This window comes from Bombina bombina, chromosome 6 (genome assembly GCF_027579735.1).
Source record: "Bombina bombina isolate aBomBom1 chromosome 6, aBomBom1.pri, whole genome shotgun sequence".
Classification (NCBI taxonomy): Eukaryota; Metazoa; Chordata; class Amphibia; order Anura; family Bombinatoridae; genus Bombina; species Bombina bombina.
The window spans coordinates 1,032,645,070-1,032,669,751 of NC_069504.1; the positions used below are offsets into that span (position 1 = coordinate 1,032,645,070).

Sequence of the window (24,682 nt, forward strand, 5' to 3'; positions counted from 1 at the left end):
CCTGACGTGGTCTTGGAGCTCCAGAGCAACCTGAAGATGTGGGAGATTCCTGCCTTTGAAACTACAGAAAACAGAAGCGTGAAGGGAAATCCTGCTGCTAAGACTAGCCCGATCCAACAAAGAACCTCTGGTGCACTTCGATCTGATGATGCCGCCTCAGTGATCTATTCGGTGACGTCTCAAGCAGCTGACTATAGCACACATGCTGTACAGCGAATCTACTCTTCTTACCTAGATGGGCGAGTATGGATGCCTACCACAGCTGAGGGACAGAGGCTTATAAAGAGCGGAGTGGGTTAAATGAGTGAGCATTAAAGAGGTGCCTATCTTAGTAGGCTCTTTACTCCAAGACTTACGCTATATTTTTTACAAAATTAAAGGAAGAAACTGTGGACTGGAAAATCTGAGTTTCTTTATGGTGAAGTCTGTAGCTGATCTGATAATTGCCAGTAAAGCCTTGATATATTAGACAATACAACTTTTTTTAATATGTTTACAGATTTTTTTTTAAGGGTATGCTTTAGATGGGTTGGCCTTGTTACCTGGGGTTAAATGCTGCAATGATTCCTTAGATATGTCCTATATGATATCCCTTACCTTGTGCAGGTTTCACTGATATTTAAGTTATGTTTGACTGTGAAGTTTATTTACTAGGGGAGCCAGGGCCGGATTTTGGAATTAAAAGCAGCCCTGGAAAATTTGGGGACCAGCCCTATTTTTCATTGACTCAGTATAATGTGCCCTCCCCATTTTTCTCAAAGGAGATAACTGGGATACTCCTTCCCCCAATATTTATTTTTAGAATTATATTACATTATTTGGTATTAAAAAAAAAAAAAAGTGCCAGATTATTGTTTTATAGGCAACCTGCAACCCAATTACATCCATTAATCACCCCTTTAAATTATTGCTTTCCAGCCCCAGCTGCTGCAGCCCACCGGGAAATCTCCTGGTATCCTGGTAGGCCAATCCGGCCTTGAGGGGAGCACATATAAGAGTCAATAGATTTTAATAATCTATCATTAGAGCTAATCCTGGGGTAGATAGTTCTGCAAGATAGATAAAGAAGGAAGCCCGAATAGAGGGTCATTGCTAAGCTTGAGTCTTTCACGACACATGCCTCTAGACCACCCCAATAGTTAAATATAGAACGCCACCTATCCATGTTAAGTTTAGCACACAAGAGACTCTAGATAAATTCCATGCAGCTCCAATACAGCTCCCTTTATTTTATTATATTATTACATTATATAGCACTAGCAAGTTTTAGCAACCTTCACAGTCTATGAACATACACTTTAATAAGCTCATTATAAGCTTGAGCAGGATTTTCTAATTAGTATAGACTCTTTCTATAACTCCATCCACTAAGTATAGGGATAAACTATAGTACTAGGACTACACTCTGCCAGCGGCCCGAGACAGCACAGAAAATGTCTTCCTATTGTCCTATACATTACAAGTGGCTAGAAAGAAATCATACATAGAAGGCTTTCATCTCACATTGAAGGCTCACTCGTCTAGATATAGCTCCTCAGCTTGAACTATTTATTGAGCTAAAATGTACACATTACCTTGAGATATCATTGCAGGCTCCTATTAGATTATCCACTAGCATTGACCGTGGACACATGGCCCACACTGCTTGTATACCCTTGGAGATATGTAGTTTCTGTGGGACTAATAGTTATTATATTATGCTCACAGTTATAACTGTAACTTCACTAATTCACTTTTTCTTACAGCTGGCCCACCTCATCCCTTCCCATTTGTTCATTATATTTGCTTATTTCTGACGACTCCACAATACATGCTGTATCTCCCTTCACAAGGTTGAAATATCCATAATTAGCAACGAACCTCCAACATTATTCCTTGCTCCGTATTCCCCCCATAGCTTATATAATAAGCTGAGAAAAATATATCCCAATTTATTTATATTATTTTCTATCATTATAGTCCTAAGGGCTCTTGAGTAGCCCTATATATTTCTTATCCACCATATACTCCTTACTAAACTCCCCTGCCAGCAGAACTCGACAGAGGCCATTGTTTTTCTTACAGGGGTTTCTTATTTGTTAGACAAGAGGATTGAAATCAGGGGTTACCTGTATTATATCAAAACGTGTTTATATATTTTCATTGTTGAAATATTTGAATAGCGTTCTGAAGGTCCAAAAGTGACCTTATACTACTATATTCCTCCTACTGTCCAATTTTACTGTTCTAGAGGTCCAAAAGTGGCCTCATCTGTTTTAGGGGGTTGGCATTTGATATTTCATAATCAACACAACAGGTTCCTCTTTGACAGTGTACTATTTTAATCTATCAATACCTCCTGTGTGTTAACTATAATTATCAATTTTTGTGACAACTCATTGTTATATTGGCTATAGGAGTGTATTTACTTTCATATAAGATTCCTGTACACTTATTCTTTACAACCCTCAATAAAAAATATAAAAATAAATAAATATAAGAACTAACTAAAATTGGCCTAGATTCAATTAAATACCTTCACAAAACTAATATCTCATGAAAAAACGTGCCTCAACATTGAAACTTAAAAATAGCGGAATTCATAACAAAGACTTGGACCTGCAAGTTGTGAATAACTTACCATTATAACCAATGAATCAGCATGTATCTTGTAAACATTCACATCTTCCACGTGAAGGATACCAGCGTCACAAAACTCCTTAAAATCATTTAAGAACAACTGAATAAAAAAAATCGCTCCTCTCTAACATATGCACAGAAGAAGCCTTGAAAACAGTTAAAAAAAAAAGAAAACAAGACAACCTTGCAAGCTTTGAAAAAGGGAGGCATGACCAGGAGACAGGGGACATGGAATCTTTAACAAATCTACATGGTGGCTTTAGGTGTAGGTGAGAACTCCTTGCCACGCCTCTAGAGGGCACTCATGGCAAGACTACTTTACCATAACAAACCATATGTGCAATTATTTAACAATTAGAAATATTTACATCAAATATTTTTCAAGTGTGTTCCCTAAGTGTTATCGTTATAATTATTCCTTTTCTACGTTGTGGGCGGTTCTTATTGGATGTGCGTGATATTATGTATTGGCCACTTTATGCAAAAATAGATGTAAATATCAGGAACACCCAGTATGGAAATGCTTGAAAAGATAAGTGAAGTGATGTTCAATAAACACGATCTCACGTTTACAGCAAGGCCTTGTGGCTACCTCACAGGCATCTATGAATCTAACCTATTGTCTTGTAATACATATCAGTGCAGAGCTTCTGGAGCATGCACTGCTATGTTGGTATTGATTGAACGATAATCTGTGCCGCCTGCTGAACCTAAGAAGAAGAAGATAAAGCAGTGGACTTGTTTGTATGTCAGGTAAACTGGGGAGTACACGGGCTAAGAAATATATTTTACAAGTGGTATTTTTAGTAGGGCATTATACCTAAAACTATTGACTGCAATGTATTTAATGCACTGTAATAAAATATATGGCCACATGTACTAATAGATGGACGGAAAAGGTTCCCAATTTGGGAACCTGTCTGCCCATCTTTGCAGCTAATAGGCAACAATTGTATGTGCAGCACCGCCCACTGCTGCACCAGAGCAGGGCCCATCAATCACCCAAACAAGTGAGTGCGGTGCGATATCACCTAAACAAGTGAGTGCATTGTGATTTATCTCCTCAACCTCAGAGGTGGCGGAGAAGTTGCAAATCAGAGGTCCTATGACTGCCACTTAGCAACTTAGCAGGCATGCATGAGTGAGCCTCCACTTTATGGGCTCCAAGCAGCATCCACTTAGTACATGGAGCCCATAGTGTTAAATATCCATTAAAATGTCTTTATCTTCCCCTCACAACAGTATTTGTATATGTTACAATTTGATTTCATCCACAGAACTTAGCTTATGAGATCATCTTAACGTTAGGCCAAGCATTTGAAGTTGCATATCAACTTGCACTACAGGCCAGGAAAGGCGGCCACTCCTCAACGCTTCCAGAAAGTTTTGATAGCAAGCCTACAAAGCCTATCCCCAAACCCCGTGTTAGCATTCGAAAGGCAACGGTGAGTAGAAAATATGTCTGTCTTTGATGATGTGTTAAAGTTTACTATGAACCTTTTGTAATGTAATTATCTATTAAATGCAAAAGAAATGCATCATTCTAGTATCCTTAATAGATCTACATGCAAAAATAGAAAAATTATATGTGGACCTTGAGAGACCTTTGTGAAAAAGTTGCCTATGTTCCCGCTGGTATTCATTCTGCTATTCTAATCTTACAACAGAATAGATTGTAACATTGGAACACTAAATGTATTGTTTAAAGGCCAGATTACTAGTGGAGTGCTAAATAATGTGCTCTGGTATTGCAAGTTGACAGCAATGGGAACGTGACCTCGTATTCGAATTGCTGGGAAGCATTGCGCTCACAAGAGCGTGCTTCCATAGGCTCCAATGGGAGCCTTGTTCGGATACTGTCAGAGACGGCACAGAACCTAAGCGCAGCCAAGGGGGTAAGTAGCGCAGCGATGGCAGCAAATTGTAAATATATATGTATATGATTATATACATATAACACATAAATATATATGTATATGATTATATACATATAACACATAAATATATATGTATATGATTATATGCATATAACACATAAATATATATGTATATGATTATCTACATATAACACATAAATATATATGTATATGATTATATACATATAACACATAAATATATATGTATATGATTATCTACATATAACACATAAATATATATGTATATGATTATCTACATATAACACATAAATATATATGTATATGATTATCTACATATAACACATAAATATATATGTATATGATTATCTACATATAACACATAAATATATATGTATATAAGCATATACATATAAATTTACAAGGAACACACAGTTCCCATAGGCCATAATGTAAAGGTACTTTTCAGTCCCGTTTCTTTTCTAACACCCCACCCCCACCAACTTTACCCCTAAAATACTGCCTAGTGCAGTTATTTTATAAAAAAATAAAAATGCTACAAGTTTTATTTTTTTAATAAAATACACTATACTGTATTTTGGGGGCATTTGGGGCCCATTTATAAAATTAACCAGAGATCTGATCTCTGGTTAATTTTATAAGCGCTAATTACCACTTGTAATGGCTGGTTATTTATCGCGCTCCTGCAAACGGGCACATTTTCACATTTGCGGATACACAATAAATTAGCGCTCCACTTGTAATCTAGCCCTAACTATTTCAATGCAACATTTGAATACTACATTTGAGACCTCCCAACAATCCCAGATCCTGTGGGATTGTCTCGAGTTGGTAGGTCCGACCATGCCCACAACCTGCCACGAGCCTATCCCTATCGCTGGAGTCCTATGCACAAAATGCCAGCAGGCAAAATCTACCCATACTTAAAAGTCTTTGGGAACATTTGGAGTTATGCTATTTGAATATTGATACCCACCCATGTAATTAAATTCAAGTCGTTAAGAATCAACCTTTAAATGTCAATATTTTGATATTCAAATGTTACATAATAGGAAAGTAAAAAAGAGACTGAATTATAAAACGGTATAAAATGTAAATGCTACACCTTGAAACCTCAATAAAAATGTAAATGCTACAAATTTTCAAATCATCCTGGTTTACTATTAAAGGGGAAAAAGTTACCAGTCCAATTTTAAAAGGACGTGAAATCCAAAAACTGTTTCTTTCATGATGCAGATAGAGCATACAATATTAAACAAATTTCTTATCAATTTTGCTTAATTCTCTTGGTATCCTTTAGTGAAGTACCAGCAATACACTACTGGGAGCTAGTTGAACCCTTTGTAAGCCAATTAAAAACAGGCATATATGTGCAGCCACCAATCAGCAGCTTGCTTTCAGATCCTGATCCGACCTAGGTATGCTTTTCAGCAAAGGATACCAAAAGAATGAAGCAAATTAGATAATAGAAGTAAATTGGAAAGTTGTTTACAATTGCATGCTGTATCTGAATAATGAAAAAACGGGTTTCAAGTGCCATTAAATATATTAAAAAAAGTAAATTCAGCCACTGTAATTTATTACTGGTCACAAAATACACACACATATATATGACGATAGAAGGTTTCTCTTGTGGGAAATATATTTTTTATAAAACTAAAATAATCTTACTGGATTGAAGTAGTTAATTACCAGTGTTAGTTACATATTGTGCTCCTAATACCGGAACTATAAATACATTTTGCCAACAGGGGTCAGCACTTGCATACGTTTAATATTTAAAAACATCTTGATTCAGTATACATATTTGTAGTATTATACAGGATACGTTAATATCTGATTTGTAAGCTGTAGCTTAAATTAATTGGGGAAAAAACGTATTTGTATGGCCATATATACTAATTCACTAAAGGTACAGTAAAGTCAAAATTAAACTTAAATGTTTTAGATAGAGCATGCAATTTGAAGAGACATTTTAATATACTGCTATTATCTAAATAATATCTAGGTAGACTCAGGATTATACATACTGGAAACTAGCTGCTGATTGGTGACTGCACATATATGCCTCTTGTTATTGGCTCACCTAATGTAGTCAGCTAGCTCTCAGTAGTGCATCAAGAGTATAAAGAACATTTTTTAAAAGATTTAATTTGGGAATGATGTTTAAAATTGTGTGCTGTACCTGAATCATGAAAGAAAAATGTTGGGTTTCATGTCTCTTTAAGTATTAAACTCTGAGGACATTTTAATTTGTGAACAGTATAAGAATTGTGGAATTCTAAAATAAGACAGAAAAGCATAAGCTCAATGGAGTTAGCTTTATTATTTGTAACCTTTAATGGAATCTTTCTAAATCCATTAAAAGAGCCATAAGAAGCCCTTGGGGGTTTTAATCTTAAACCGTTCCATTCTGTCTAAAAACTTCCTTATCACTAGACATGTACATAGATAAAAAACTTGTTTTGCAGGGAACCATCTGAAATGTAATGAGAGTAACAGTCTTAACCATATCAACGATTCAACATTTTTTGCCACATTTAGAGCCAGATTACAAGTGGTGCTCGTAAAGTTACTAGCAAAAGATAATCAGGTTTATCACGGCTATTTGCACACATTGGAAGTAGGGCGTGTATTACAAGTTAGGGTTTTTTGTGTTTTTTTTTCACTTTTTTGCTCCATTGATTTCTATGGGGGAATATGTTAACGTGATTGCGATATTCTAACTTCAACTTTTTGCATGCATCGGGTTAGCACGCAAGCAAAAACTTTTTACTTTCAACTTGCAATACTGGCACTACCCGATGCAGGCAGAAAGCTTACTTCTAGCGGAGTTAGCGCAGGAGCGATAAAAAGCACTCCACTCGTAATCTGGCTCTTATTCGTTTGTTCATTAAATTGCTAATGGGACTGCTCATTTATAGCTAAAATGTGTTCATTTTTGCATTCTTACAAAAATGAATGCGCATATCAATAAGTTACCACATATTTTTCAAATGACTTATAAACACACTTTGCTTGATTGTTGCTATTTGTGCTTTTTTTCTTGATTAAACCCCTTTTTCGCTAATGAACAGTTGCTTTGATGAATTACTCAAGGGGAGTTTGAGTGAATTGGCAAGCTGTATCAATCTGAGAACAACAGGATTCACATGTTGTGAACCTGTCTGCATTTGATCGCAGATTGTGGGGCACGATATACAATTTGTGCAAGTCCACGCCCCCTATCCCTCACAATCAGCTATATTACGAGTTTTGAGTTATGAGTGAAAAAGCATCGTTATGCTTCAACGCCGCTATTACAAGTCTTGTCAGAATAAGTGTACCGCACACCTTTTTTTTTTTCAGTACCACACTTTAAGAAAAGTCCTTTTTCAATGGGACTTCCATAGTGCCGGTATTACGAGTTTTGCGGTGAGGCCAAAAAGTGAGCGGTACACTCTAAAATGACAAGATGCATACTGCCATCTAAAGTCAGTAGTCATGAGTTTTATGCTACAAATCTGTTACATAAAACTCATAACTAAGCTGTCACAAAGTACACTAACATTGGATCAGCCAATAGGATGAAAGCTCATTCCTATCGGCTGATTGCAAAAGCCAATAGGATTTTTTCCCTTTAATTCCTATTGGCTGATAGAATTCTATCAGCCAATCGGAATGTAAGGGACGCCATCTTGGATGACATACCTTAAAGGGAAACTTCATTCTACATTGACCATAGGAAGAAGAGGATGCTCCGCGCTGGATGTCTTGAAGATGGACCTGCTCCGCGCCGGATGGATGAAGATAGAAGATGCCGTCTGGATGAAGGCTTCTGCCCGCTTGGATGAAGACTTCTGCCGGCTTCGATGAGGACTTCTGTAGGCTTCGATGAGGACTTCTGCCGGCTTCGATGAGGACTTCTGCCCGCTTGGATGAAGACTTCTGCCGGCTTCGATGAGGATGGATGTCCGGTCTTCGAAAACTGTAAGTGGATCGTCGGGGGTTAGTGTTAGGTTTTTTTAAGGGTTTATTGGGTGGGTTTTATTTTTAGCTTAGGGTTTGGGCAGCAAAAGACCTAAATGCCTTTTTAAGGGCAATGCCCATCCAAATGCCCTTTTCATGGCAATGGTTAGCTTAGGTTTATTTAGATAGGTTTTTATTTGGGTGGTTTGGTTGTGTGAGTGGTGGGTTTTACTGTTGGGGGGTTATTTGCATTGTTTTTACAGGTAAAAGAGCTCATTTATTTGGGGTAATGCCCCGCAAAAGGCCCTATTAGAGGCTATTAGATTAGGAGTAATTATTTTTATTTTTTAAAAATGTGTTTTTTATTTTGTGTAATTTAGTTTTTTTTTCTAATTTAGATAATTGTATTTGATTAATTTAATTTATTTTATTTGATTGCAATGTTAGTTTTTAGTGTAAGGCAGGTTAAGTTTTATTTTACAGGTAACTTTGTATTTATTTTAGCAAGGTAGTTGGTAAATATTTAATAACTATTTACTAACTAGTCTACCTAGTTAAAATAAATACAAACTTACCTGTGAAATACAAATAAAACCTAAGCTAGCTACAATGCAACTATTAGTCATATTGTAGCTAGCCTAGTTTTTATTTTACAGGTAAGTATTTAGTTTTAAATATGAATTATTTAGGTAATAATTTTAAGTTTTATTTAGATTTATTTTAATGATATTTAAGTTAGGGGGTGTTAGGGTTAGACCTAGGGTTACGTTAGGGTTAGGGGGTGCTAGGGTTAGGGTTATCCTTAGGGTTAGGGTTGGGTTAGGGTTATGCTTATGGTTAGGGTTACATTAGGGTTTGGTTTAGGGGTTAATATATTTATTTAGTCAATATAGTATGTAAATAGGGGGCGCCCTTGGTAAACCGTTTACAATACACTCAAACTAAAATGTATACTATAACAAAAATGCAAGGTGTATCAATGTAGTTTAGCAAAGTGACATTAATATAAATAGCAGTAACAGTTGTGTATCTATAGCTAGATACTAAATACCATGAATAGCACAATGATAGCCAGGGATGATATATCCTTATCTGGAAACCTTTATAAATGACAATAATAACTTATAAAAGATGATACTGAAATGTTCAATATTTCTCAGTGGCTATAACAGTAATAAAGTCTCGTTAGAGGTGGTGATGACACCAGTAGTAGTGTTTGGTGCAGGTCAAAGCAGCTATTTGTAGAGGATCAAGGCCACAATCCAGGATCAATGATCTGTAGACAATATAAAAAGACAGAAGCGTCACATGGCCCAATATTGTTTGATGCAGTGAAGATACAAAATGTGATAACTACACTCACATTAGATGTGGCACCCCTAGTGGTGCAGAAGGGACAATCTGGGATCAATAGCAGTCACCCAGAAGACTGACCTCCGGCAGTTGTACGCTAGTCTGTGGATGATAGATACAGAATACAAGGGTGCCTATATGGCCTAGTATTGTTTAGACAAGCGAGGTATAAAATGGTAAAAATACACTCACGTTTGGTAGAGCACCTCCCTTGGTGCAATAGTGGCAAGCTGGGATCAATACAGACAGCCAGTAGACAGATATCCGGCAATCAGGAACATCCAGCAATCCAGAGATGGAGTAGGTAAAATGTATGGCAGCAAGTGGTAAGTATAAAAAACTTACTTTATTAAAATCTATAAAAGTACTAGCAACGCTTTTCTCAGCCAACCAGTGGCTGTTTCATCAGGCTTAATAAAATTGTTAATGAACACTTGCATTAGATGTGGCACCCCTAAGGGCGGCAGATTAGGGGTTAATAGCATTATGTAGGTGGCCGCGATTAGGGGTGTTTAGACGTGGTTTTTATGTTAGAGTGTTAGGTTTAAACATAACTTTTTCTTTCCCAATAGACATCGATGGGGCTGTGTTAAGGAGCTTTTGTTTCCACAATCACAGGTGTTAGGCTTTGTTTTTGCTGGCTCTCCCCATTGATGTCTATGGGGAAATCGTGCACGAGCACGTCAAAGCAGCGCTTGTATTTGGGTGAAGCATGGAGATCAACGCCACCATATCGCCCGCGCAAGCCTGCTTTTTGCAAACCTGTAATAGCAGCGCTATAGGGACGTGAGCGATGAAAATAACGTACACGAAATTAGCGAGCAGCTATAACGCCATAACTCGTAATCTATCTGATATTCTATTACGTGAGAGTAGGGATTGTCAATAATTCCAGTCAAATTAATTAGGAGTTTTTTTCATCCGCTAACTCCAAATTGACGAGAGGGTTTATGAAGCAGGGGTTTAACACTTTCTGAGACACTAGTTACACCAAACACCTGACAAAACTTTTGTGGATCAAGGAATAATTTAAATGGAAGCCAATAACACTTTAAGCTGAATTGTTTAACACTTTAGTGCTTGGTTTAACACCAGCATTGTAATCTCGGCCTTAGTTTTCTTTTATGTTTTACTTACTAGGGCCTAGATTTAGAGTTTGGGGTTAGCCGTGAAAACCAGCGTTAGAGGTTCCTAACGCTGGCTTTAGGCTACCTCCGGTATTTGGAGTCACTCAAAAAAGGGTCTAACGCTCACTTTTCAGCCGCGACTTTTCCATACCGCAGATCCCCTTACGTAAATTGCGTATCCTATCTTTTCAATGGGATTTTTCTAACTCCGGTATTTAGAGTTGTGTCTGAAGTGAGCGTTAGAAATCTAACGACAAAACTCCAGCCGCAGGAAAAAAGTCAGTAGTTAAGAGCTTTCTGGGCTAACGCCGGTTTATAAAGCTCTTAACTACTGTACTCTAAAGTACACTAACACCCATAAACTACCTATGTACCCCTAAACCGAGGTCCCCCCACATTGCCGCAATTCAATTAATTTTTTTTAACCCCTAATCTGCCGACCGCCAACTACGTTATCCTTATGTACCCCTAATCTGCTGCCCCTAACACCGCCGACCCCTATATTATATTTATTAACCCCTAATCTGCCCCCCACAACGTCGCCGCCAGCTACCTACACTTATTAACCCCTAATCTGCCGACCGTAAAGCGCCGCCACCTACGTTATCCTTATGTACCCCTAATCTGCTGCCCCTAACACCGCCGACCCCTATATTATATTTATTAACCCCTAATCTGCCCCCCTCAACGTCGCCTCCACCTGCCTACACTTATTAACCCCTAATCTGCCGAGCGGACCGCACCGCTACTATAATAAAGTTATTAACCCCTAATCCGCCTCACTAACCCTATAATAAATAGTATTAACCCCTAATCTGCCCTCCCTAACATCGCCGACACCTAACTTCAATTATTAACCCCTAATCTGCCGACCGGAGCTCACCGCTATTCTAATAAATGTATTAACCCCTAAAGCTAAGTCTAACCCTAACACTAACACCCCCCTAAGTTAAATATAATTTACATCTAACGAAATTAATTAACTCTTATTAAATAAATTATTCCTATTTAAAGCTAAATACTTACCTGTAAAATAAATCCTAATATAGCTACAATATAAATTATAATTACATTGTAGCTATTTTAGGATTAATATTTATTTTACAGGCAACTTTGTAATTATTTTAACCAGGTACAATAGCTATTAAATAGTTAAGAACTATTTAATAGCTACCTAGTTAAAATAATTACAAAATTACCTGTAAAATAAATCCTAACCTAAGTTACAATTAAACCTAACACTATACTATCATTAAATTAATTAAATAAAATACCTATAATTACCTACAATTAAACCTAACACTACACTATCAATAAATTAATTAAATACAATATCTACAAATAACTACAATGAAATAAACTAACTAAAGTACAAAAAATAAAAAAGAACTAAATTACAAAAAATAAAAAAATATTTACAAACATAAGAAAAATATTTCAACAATTTTAAACTAATTACACCTACTCTAAGCCCCCTAATAAAATAACAAAGACCCCCAAAATAAAAAAATGCCCTACCCTATTCTAAATTACTAAAGTTCAAAGCTCTTTTACCTTACCAGCCCTGAACAGGGCCCTTTGCGGGGCATGCCCCAAGAAGTTCAGCTCTTTTGCCTGTAAAACAAAACATACAATACCCCCCCCAACATTACAACCCACCACCCACATACCCCTAATCTAACCCAAACCCCCCTTAAATAAACCTAAAACTAAGCCCCTGAAGATCATCCTACCTTGTCTTCACCTCACCAGGTATCACCGATCGGTCCTGGCTCCAAAATCTTCATCCAACCCAAGCGGGGGCTGGCGATCCATCATCCGGTGGCTGAAGAGGTCCAGAAGAGGCTCCAAAGTCTTGATCCTATCCGGGAAGAAGAGGCGATCCGGACCGGCAACCATCTTGATGATCCAAGCGGCATCTTCTATCTTCATCCGATGACGACCGACTCCATCATGAAGACCTCCACCGCGGACCCATCTTCTTCCGGCGACGTCCAACTGAAGAATGACGGTTCCTTTAAGGGACGTCATCCAAGATGGTGTCCCTCAAATTCCGATTGGCTGATAGGATTCTATCAGCTGATCGGAACAGCCAATAGAATGCAAGCTCAATCTGATTGGCTGATTGGATCAGCCAATCGGATTGAACTTGATTCTGATTGGCTGATTCCATCAGCCAATCAGAATATTCCTACCTTAATTCCGATTGGCTGATAGAATCCTATCAGCCAATCGTAATTCGAGGGACACCATCTTGGATGACGTCCCTTAAAGGAACCGTCATTCTTTAGTTGGACGTCGCCGGAAGAAGATGGGTCCGCGGTGGAGGTCTTCAGGATGGAGCCGGTCGTCATCGGATGAAGATAGAAGATGCCGCTTGGATCAAGATGGTTGCCGGTCCGGATCGCCTCTTCTTCCCGGATAGGATGAAGACTTTGGAGCCTCTTCTGGACCTCTTCAGCCACCGGATGATGGATCGCCAGCCCCCGCTTGGGTTGGATGAAGATTTTGGAGCCAGGACGGATCGGTGATACCTGGTGAGGTGAAGACAAGGTAGGATGATCTTCAGGGGCTTAGTGTTAGGTTTATTTAAGGGGGGTTTGGGTTAGATTAGGGGTATGTGGGTGGTGGGTTGTAATGTTGGGGGGGGGGTATTGTATGTTTTGTTTTACAGGCAAAAGAGCTGAACTTATTGGGGCATGCCCCGCAGAGGGCCCTGTTCAGGGCTGGTAAGGTAAAAGAGCTTTCAACTTTAGTAATTTAGAATAGGGTAGGGCATTTTTTTATTTTGGGGGTCTTTGTTATTTTATTAGGGGGCTTAGAGTAGGTGTAATTAGTTTAAAATTGTTGTAATATTTTTCTTATGTTTGTAAATATTTTTTTATTTTTTGTAACTTAGTTCTTTTTTATTTTTTGTACTTTAGTTAGTTTATTTCATTGTAGTTATTTGTAGGAATTGTATTTAATTTATTTATTGATAGTGTAGTGTTAGGTTTAATTGTAGGTAATTGTAGGTATTTTATTTAATTAATTTAATGATAGTGTAGCGTTAGGTTTAATTGTAACTTAGGTTAGGATTTATTTTACAGGTAATTTTGTAATTATTTTAACTAGGTAACTATTAAATAGTTCTTAACTATGTAATAGCTATTGTACATGGTTAAAATAATTACAAAGTTGCCTGTAAAATAAATATTAATCCTAAAATAGCTATAATATAATTATAATTTATATTGTAGCTATATTAGGATTTATTTTACAGGTAAGTATTTAGCTTTAAATAGGAATAATTTATTTAATAAGAGATAATTAATTTTGTTAGATGTAAATTATATTTAATTTAGGGGGGGTGTTAGTGTTAGGGTTAGACTTAGCTTTAGGGGTTAATACATTTATTAGAATAGCGGTGAGCTCCAGTCGGCAGATTAGGGGTTAATAATTGAAGTTAGGTGTCGGCGATGTTAGGGAGGGCAGATTAGGGGTTAATACTATTTATTATAGGGTTAGTGAGGCGGATTAGGGGTTAATAACTTTATTATAGTAGCGCTCAGGTCCGCTCGGCAGATTAGGGGTTAATAAGTGTAGGCAGGTGGAGGCGACGTTGTGGGGGGCAGATTAGGGGTTAATAAATATAATATAGGGGTCGGCGATATTAGGGCAGCAGATTAGGGGTACATAGGGATAATGTAAGTAGCGGCGGTTTACGGAGCGGCAGATTAGGGGTTAATAATAATATGCAGGGGTCAGCGATAGCGGGGGCGGCAGATTAGGGGTTAATAAGTGTAAGGTTAGGGGTGTTTAGACTCGGGGTACATGTTAGAGTGTTAGGTGCAGACGTAGGAAGTGTTTCCGCATAGCAAACAATGGGGCTGCGTTAGGAGCTGAACGCGGCTTTTTTGCAGGTGTTAGTTTTTTTTTCAGCTCAAACAGCCCCATTGTTTTCTATAGGGGAATCGTGCACGAGCACGTTTTTGAGGCTGGCCGCTTGCGTAAGCAACTCTGGTATCGAGAGTTGATGCTGCGTTAAATATGCTCTACGCTCCTTTTTTGGAGCCTAACGCAGCCTTTATGTGGACTCTCAATACCAGAGTTATTTTTATGGTGCGGCCAGAAAAAGCCGGCGTTAGCTTTTCGGGTCGTTACCAACAAAACTCTAAATCTAGCCGTAGATGTTTCCACACCCCTTGGAAGTCCAGTGACAGCAACTTTGAGTTTCTCAGCATTTCCTCCTACTTATTGAGGATGATCTCAACTGAAAAACAATAATCTGATTTCTTATTTAAATTTGCTAATATTTGCATTGGAAGCAGCTTTTCAATCATAAAATTTGTTTCACACACTCAGCTAACTCTTTTGAGTTGATACTACAAATACCACCTCTAACTGGAGGCCAGAATACATATTGGTTTGCATTTCTTTGCAGTGTTCACTCTCAGATGCACCAAATCTAAATTTAGATTGTTTTGTAACATATTTTCATTTTGCTTAAATCCCCTAGGCACTATTTTAAACTTCCTGACATTTGTGGCTAGGTTTTAGGGACTCAGGAGGTTGGGGGGGTTGCAATAATGTGAGCAGGACAGGATTACAGGTGGATAGTGATTATGATTATTGGTGTGTCTAGCAGTCAGCAGGCATGGCTGGGTGGTCTATGGGCAAGGCTAAGGGAACTTCTGCAAATAAGGACATATAGCTGTCTCAGAGGGACAGAGCTAAGAATTAGGGCCTGTCCCTCTCAAATAGAGACAGTTGATAAGTCTGATATTACTGTTGTTAAAAGGTCTCTGAGCACCAGGGTACCACTTCATAATATTCATAATAACAATCAGTGTTCTACACTTATCACTGGAATTGAGTATTTCACATTCAAGGCCTTGGAGAGCATTCAGAGACAAACGCACATGATAGAATCTAAGTCTGCTCTAGTTCATTCTTACCCAGGCTGGGTTATATATGACATCACATACATGTAATGACACAGAGGGTCTTCATACACGCCCCCTATTACAAGTTAGTTAGATTCTTTGTGTAAGACTGAAGATATTGATCCTAAGAAGAAGATAACAAAAGAATGTAACCATCCCAGTAAGTGCATGGTTACCCTTGACAACCAGATAAGAACATTAGTCTCTGAGAACAAATGTCATAAAACAAAATACAGAAAATAACAACAGTTCAATGTTAGTACATCAGTTCAATATTAGTTCATCAATGGCTTCATAGGTACAAAATGGCAGCTGTATGGTTATATATATATTCTTACATTGCCTCCTTTTATTCTAACAGAATAACATACCATACAAATTATACAATATTTAAAACAGGTAACAGCTATATAAAAGGCACAGAAAATGAGTAAATCTCTTAATAACAATGTAAGCCTAATACTACGGTATAACATGAATCTGTGTGAGAATACTGTAGAGAAATTCATACACTTATTACTATAATAGCTAATAGGCCAATAGGGTACAATTTGTCACTGCATATTAGTACAGTCTCTCCAATACTCTACATCTACCCCCCAGCATCCCCAAACTACTGATCTATCTGCACAAAGACCCAGCCAAACCTCCTTCTACCCCCAAACAACACTGCATCTTTATTTCTCAATCTGCATAGCTAGCACCCTCAAATATTGCCGGCAGTTCCCTGCTCTGTACACTCTACATAATGAAGCATAACATGAGAACAGCATAAGCATCTCTGGGTGGCCGCTTATCACTTTAAGAACAGTCTTTGTCCTCTTAGAGCTCCATCACCCTCAGACAATCTGCTTTAATACCATAGTCCATTTGCAGTAGGGGTGCTTTGCACATAAAAAAGTGTCCATCTATTAAGCCTGACCGGATAAACTCCTATTGTACACACATACCATTGCTGTTTGTGATTTTTGTTTGTTTGTTTGAATTTAAATAAAGATTTGCCTTATAAAAAAAAAGTGTCCATCTGCAGGTACATTCTGGAAGTAGGATGGTTTGTTCATGGGGTAGACAAGAGAAATAGGTGGATCTCATAGCAACAGATACTTGAGTCAGAAAGAGTATAAGAAGGAAACAAAACAGCACAAGATGAGCACGCACTCTGATGCAATCACAATTATACACAACAGAACTTTTCTCTTTTATAAGCATCACAATTTTCTTTAATCCCTTAATTTTTATCATATGTCTTCTAAATCCAGGAAAAACATTGTGGTATTTCTACAAAGAATAACTCACAGCTACTCTATACAATTTAAATGATACCTTAAACATGAATACTAAGCAAGTAAAAAACTGCTAGAATTCAGCACAAAGCTATATAACTATGCTAGGTGACTTGTGCTAAGGCTTGCAAAAATAATGAAAAATAAAACAGTCAATAAAAACATTTTCTTTAAAATTAATTTCTACACACTTTCTCTTTGAACTACAAAAAAACCTAGTGTTACTTTATTTTGTAATGTTTATAATTCTCCAAATATGATCTTAATATAATCAGCTATCTCCTCTGATATAGACACTAAGGGGCATATGTATCAAGCTCCGTATGGAGCTGATGCCTCGTGTTTGTGGCGAGCCTGCAGGCTCGCCAGAAACAGCAGTTATGAAGCAGCAGTCACAAAGACCGCTGCTCCATAAACTGTCCGCCTGCTCTGAGCAGGCGGACAGACATTGCCGGAAATCAACCCGATTGAGTACGATCGGGTTGATTGACACCCCCCTAATGGCGACCCATTGGCCGTGAGTCTGCAGGGGGCGGCGTTGCACCAGCAGCTCTTGTGAGCTGCTGGTGCAATGCTGAATACGGCGAGCGTATTGCTCGCCGTATTCAGCGAGGTCTGTCGGACCTGATCCGCTCTGTCGGATCAGGTCCGACAGACATTTTTAACTAGAGGCCTCTTCATTTACTAATTATTTTATGCAACCAAAATTCTCTTACGCTCCTGTATGAGGAAAGAATATAGCCATAACATTGTTAAAAATAGAAAATCTCTTTAAAGGTAAACACATCCTTATAATTTCCTTCACTGTCAAACACCTGGAATTACAAAACCAAATAGCAAATACCATACCCGTTAAATAAGTATAACCATACATCTCCCAAAACTCATATTTATCTTTATAATTGTTAGAAATATCTAGCTGAGGCATGTCCTTAATCTTTTATTTTAAGTAGTTTGATTTATACACTAAGGAATGGTTGCAATGGGCAATTCCTACAAAAACTTCTTATTCTCATACATTTCCTCATTGTAAGACACATCAAGGTTTAAAGTTACACCCCTATCTGGAAGATTTACGTACATAAACTACAGTGTGTACTAATACAAATAAAGCATACTTTTTCAGCAGACAAATAAATATAACTTCTTATAACCAATATGAGTCATAAAAATAACATAATTACAAGAGCACAAAAAACAAGCAATATAAATAAATAAGTTAAAACAATACTCCACTAGTTGCCCTGGGGATGACTCTGTAGTACCATAACCGGTACATAACTCCAACAATCAAGGCACAGTCAAGAGAAGCATAGTCTTTATGTTCTGAAGACACACGTCATAGGAAACAGTCATAGGTTGCCCAGAGTCCAGTTCTGGGGTTTGGTCCCTGCTTACAATGCAAAGAATGGATCCAAAAATATTATTTAGTAACTTTACTGCAGTATGATGGTTTTGCAAACTTGACAAAGTCTTTGTTTGTTTCTTTTTTCTTCTTCTTCTTCACGTAGGTACCAGGCATTTCTTTATTTAAAAGTTTTACTTGCATTCAATATTCAGTCTTTTGGAGAGTGCAATATGGAAATTTATCTGTACAGCTTAACCTAAATATGGAAAACTAAAAAAAAAATCATTTAGGGGCCGATTTATCAAGCTCTGTATTGAGCTTGATGCCCCTATTTCTGCACGAGCCTTCAGGCTCGCCGGAAACAGAAGTTATGAAGCAGCGGTCTACAGACCGCTGCTCCATAACCTGTCTGCCTGCTCTGAGGCTGACGACAGAAATCAACCCGATTGAATACGATTGGGTTGATTGACACCCCCTGCTAGCGGCCAATTGGCCTCAAATCTGCAGGGGGCAGCATTGCACAAGCAGTTCACAAGAACTGCTGGTGCAATGATAAATGCTGGCATTTATCAATGTGAGGCGGACATGATATGCTACATCGTAATCTGCTGTCCCTAACATCACCACAACCTACATTACTGTTATTAACCCCTAATCTGCTACCCCCAAAATTGCAGCCACCTAACTACACTTATTAACCCCTAATCTGCTGCCTCCAATGTCGCCGCCACTATACTAAAGTTATTAACCCCTGAACCTAACCCTAAGTCTAACCCTAACCCTAGCGTAACCCTAACACCCACTAACTTTAACATAATTAAAATAATTCCAAATAAAAATTACAATTAATATCTAAATTATTCCTATTTAAAACTAAATAAATACTTACCTATAAAATAAAACCTAAGCTAGCTACAAAATAACTAATAGTTATATTGTATCTAGCTTATGTTTATTTCACAGGCAAGTTTGTATTTATTTTAACTAGGTTGATTAGTTAGTAAATAGTTATTAACTATTTACTAACTACCTAGTAAAAATAAATATAAATTTACCTGTGAAATAAAACCTAACCTGCCTTACACTAAAACCTAATATTACACTTAAATTAAATAAATGACATCAATGAAATAGAATTAACTAAATTACAAAAAACCCCCACTAATGGCTAGATTACGAGTTGTGCGTTAGGATAAAAAAGCAGCGTTAAGAGGTCCTAACACTGCTTTTTTAAGCCCGCTGCTATTATGAGTCTTGAAGGTTTAGGGTCACCACACACTTTTTTGGCCTTACCGCAAAATGACTTACGTAAACTTTGTAAAGTCTTTTTTCTATGGGACTTCCATAGTGCCGGTATTACGAGTCTGTCCTGGGAGGCCAAAAAGTGAGCGGTACACCCTACCCCATAAAGAGTCCGAATGCATTTAAAAGTCAGTAGTTAAGAGTTTTATGGTACAACGCGGTAACATAGAACTCATAACTAAAGTGCTAAAAAGTACACTAACACCCATAAACGACCTATTAACCCCTAAACCGAGGCCCTCCCGCATCGCAAACACTATAATAAAATTATTAACCCCTAATCTGCCGCTTTATAATAAACATATTAACTCCTAAACCACCACACTCCCGCCTTGCAAATATTAGTTAAATATTATTAACCCCTAATCTGCCGCCCCTGGCATCGCCACCACCTACCTACATTTATTAACCCCTAATCTGCAGCCCCCAATGTCGCCGCCACTATACTAAATGTATTAACCCCTAAACCTATACCAGCGTTGCTTTAGTCAGCGGTGAGCTGGTCGTATTTAGTTTTAAATAGGAATTATTTAGGTCATAATATTAATTTTTATTAAGATTTATTGTAATTATATTTAAGTTAGGGGATGTTAGGTTTAGGCTTAGACTTAATACTCTTAATACATTTAGTTTAGTGGCGGCGACGTTGGGGGCAGCAGATTAGGGGTTAATAAATGTAGGTAGGTGGCGGCAATGTTAGGGACGGCAGATTAGGGGTTAATAATATATAACTAATGTTTGCAAGGCGGGAGTGCGGCGGTTTAGGGGTTTATATGTTTATTATAGTGGCGGCGACGTTGGGGGCAGCAGAATAGGGGTAAATAAGTGTAGTTAGGTTGCGGCGACATTGGGGGAGGGAGATTAGGGGTTAATAAATATAATGTAGGTGTTGGCGATGTTGGGGGCAGCAGATTAGGGGTTTATAAATTTAATGTAGATGGCGGCGGTGTCCGGAGTGGCAGATTAGGGGTTAATAAGTATAATGCAGGTGTCGGCGATGTTGGGGGTGGCAGATTAGCGGTTAATAAGTGTAAGATTAGGGGTGTTTAGACTTGGGGTGTTAGGTGTAAACATAAATTTTATTTCCCCATAGGAATCAATGGGGCTGCATTACTGAGTTTTACTCTGCTTTTTGGCAGATGTTAGACTTTTTCTCAGCCGGCTCTCCCCATTGATTCCTATGGGGAAATCGTGCACGAGCACGTACGACCAGCTCACCGCTGACTAAAGCAACGCTGGTATTGGAGTGCGGTAAGGAGCACAATTTTGCTCAATGCTCACTTCTTGTCTTTTAACACTGGGTTTGTAAAAACCTGTAATACCAGCACTGTAGGTAAGTGAGCGGTGAGACAAAACTGCTTGTTAGCACCGCACAGCTCATAATGAAAAACTCGTAATCTGGCCGTAAGTTACACAAAATAAAAAAGAAATGATCAAATATTTAAACTAATTACACCTAATCTAATAGCCCTATCAAAATAAAAAATCCCCCCCCCCAATAATAAAACCCCTAGCCTAAACTAAACTGCCAATAGCCCTTAAAAGGACATTTTATGGTGCATTGCCGCAAAGAAATCAGCTTTTACCTGGCAAATAAAAATACAAACAACCCCCCGACAGTAAATCCCACCACCCACACAACCAACTCCCCCAAATAAAAACCTACCTAAAAAACCTAAGCTACCCATTGCCCTAAAAAGGGCATTTGGATGGGCATTGACCTTAAAAGGTCATTCAGCTCTTTTACATTGCCCAAACCCTATGCTAAAAATAAAACCCACCCAATAAACCCTTAATAAAACCTAACACTAGCCCGCGAAGATCCACTTACAGTTTTGGAAGATCGGACATCCATCCTCATCCAGCCGGCAGAAGTCTTCATCCAAGCGGCAAGAAGTCCTCAACGAAGATGGGAGAACTCTTCATCCAAGCGGCGAGAAGTCGTCCTCCAGACGGGCAGAAGTCTTCATCCAGACGGCATCTTCTATCTTTATCTTTCCGATGTGGAGTGGCTCCCATCTTCAAGACATCCAGTGCGGAGCATCCTCTTCATACGGTCCCAGCCGTACACTGAAGGTTCCCTTTAAAGGACATCATCCAAGATGGCATCCCTTGAATTCCAATGGGCTGATAGAATTCTATCAGCCAATCAGAATTAAAGGGTTAAATATCCTAATGGTTGATTGCATCAGCCAATAGAATTTTTTACCCTTTAATTTCGATTGGCTGATAGAATTCTATCAGCCAATCAGAATTCAAGGGATGCCATCTTGGATGACGTCACTTAAAGGGAACCTTCAGTGCACGAATGTTACAGGTAAAAGAGCTGATTTCTTTGGGGCAATGCCCCACAAAAGGCCATTTTAAGGGCTATTGGCAGTTTAGTGTAGGCTAGGGTTTTTTTTTATTTTGGGGGGCTTTTTTATTTTGATAGGGCTATTAGATTAGGAGTAATTCATTTTTATTTTTGATAATTTCTTTTTTTATTTTGTGTAATTTAGTGTTTATTATTTTTTGTAATTTAGATAAATGTATTTATTTAATTTAATTTATTTAATTTTATTGTAATGTTAGGTGTTAGTGTAACTCAGATTAGGTTTTATTTTACAGGTAAATGTGTATTTATTTTTACTAGGTAGCTAGCAAATAATTAATAACTATTTACTAAATAGTCTACCTAGTTAAAATAAATACAAACTTAGCTGTGAAATAAAAATAAAACCTAAGATAGCTACAATGTAACTATTAGTTATATTGTAGCTAGTTTAGGGTTTATTTTACAGGTAAGTATTTAGTTTTTTAGAGTTCTGCGGCCAAAGGGGTGCGTAGCTAACGCTGGCTTTTTTCTGGCCGCACCTTTTAAATACCGCTGGTATTGAGAGTTCACAGAATGGCTGCGTTAGGCTCCAAAAAAGGAGCGTAGAGCATATTTAACGCAACTTCAACTCTCGATACCAGCGGTGCTTACGGACGTGGCCAGCTTCAAAAACGTGCTCGTGCACGATTCCCCCATAGAAAACAATGGGGCTGTTTGAGCTGAAAAAAAACCTAACACCTGCAAAAAAGCCGCGTTCAGCTCCTAACGCAGCCCCATTGTTTGCTATGGGGAAACACTTCCTACGTCTGCACCTAACACTCTAACATGTACCCCTAGTCTAAACACCCCTAACCTTACACTTATTAACCCCTATTCTGCCGCCCCGCTATCGCTGACACCTGCATATTTTTTTTAACCCCTAATCTGCCGCTCCGTAAACCGCCGCTACTTACATTATCCCTATGTACCCCTAATCTGCTGCCCCTAACACCGCCGACCCCTATATTATATTTATTAACCCCTAATCTGCCCCCCACAACGTCGCCTCCACCTGCCTACACTTATTAACCCCTAATCTGCCGAGCGGACCGCACCGCTATTATAATAAAGTTATTAACCCCTAATCCGCCTCACTCCCGCCTCAATAACCCTATAATAAATAGTATTAACCCCTAATCTGCCCTCCCTAACATCGCCAACACCAAACTTCAAACATTAACCCCTAATCTGCCGACTGGAGCTCACCACTATTCTAATAAATGTATTAACCCCTAAAGCTAAGTCTAACCCTAACACTAACACCCCCCTAAATTAAATATAATTTAAATCTAACGAAATAAATTAACTCTTATTAAATAAATTATTCCTATTTAAAGCTAAATACTTACCTGTAAAATAAATCCTAATATAGCTACAATATAAATTATAATTATATTATAGCTATTTTAGGATTTATATTTATTTTACAGGTAACTTTGTATTTATTTTAACCAGGTACAATAGCTATTAAATAGTTAAGAACTATTTAATAGCTAAAATAGTTAAAATAATTACAAAATTACCTGTAAAATAAATCCTAACCTAAGTTACAATTAAACCTAACACTACACTATCAATAAATTAATTAAATAAAATACCTACAATTACCTACAATTAAACCTAACACTACACTATCAATACATTAATTAAATACAATATCTACAAATAAATACAATGAAATAAACTAACTAAAGTACAAAAAATAAAAAAGAACTAAGTTACAAAAAATAAAAAAATATTTACAAACATCAGAAAAATATTACAACAATTTTAAACTAATTACACCTACTCTAAGCCCCCTAATAAAATAACAAAGACCCCCAAAATAAAAAAATGCCCACCACCCACATACCCCAAATCTAACCCAAACCCCCCTTAAATAAACCTAACACTAAGCCCCTGAAGATCTTCCTACCTTATCTTCACCATACACCGATCGATCCGGAAGAGCTCCTCCAATGTCTTGATCCAAGCCCAAGCGGGGGGCTGATGTCCATGATCCAGCTGAAGTCTTCATCCAAGCGGGAGCTGAAGAGATCCATGATCCGGCTGAAGTCTTCATCCAAGCGGGAGCTGAAGAGGTCCATGATCCGGCTGAAGTCTTCTATCAACGGCATCTTCAATCTTCTTTCTTCCGGATCCATGTTCATCCCGCCGACGCGGAGCATCCATCTTCACCGACGACTTCCCGACGAATTACGGTTCCTTTAAGGGACGTCATCCAAGATGGCGTCCCTCGAATTCCGATTGGCTGATAGGATTCTATCAGCCAATCGGAATTAAGGTAGGAAAATTCTGATTGGCTTATGGAATCAGCCAATCAGAATCAAGTTCAATCCGATTGGCTGATTGATAGTGTAGTGTTAGGTTTAATTGTAACTTAGGTTAGGATTTATTTTACAGGTAATTTTGTAATTATTTTAACTATTTTAGCTATTAAATAGTTCTTAACTATTTAATAGCTATTGTACCTGGTTAAAATAAATACAAAGTTACCTGTAAAATAAATATAAATCCTAAAATAGC

The 24,682-nt window shown here is 37.9% G+C and overlaps 1 protein-coding gene across 1 annotated transcript in view; it reads left to right on the plus strand.

Annotated features, from left to right (window-relative positions):
• Positions 1–24,682, plus strand: part of ANKS1B (ankyrin repeat and sterile alpha motif domain containing 1B) — a 367,766-nt gene that overhangs the window by 318,120 nt on the left and 24,964 nt on the right. Inside the window, exon 7 of the mRNA XM_053718773.1 lies at positions 3,897–4,064. Coding sequence (XP_053574748.1) covers positions 3,897–4,064 — 168 coding nt within the window. The remainder of the gene's footprint in view (positions 1–3,896; positions 4,065–24,682) is intronic.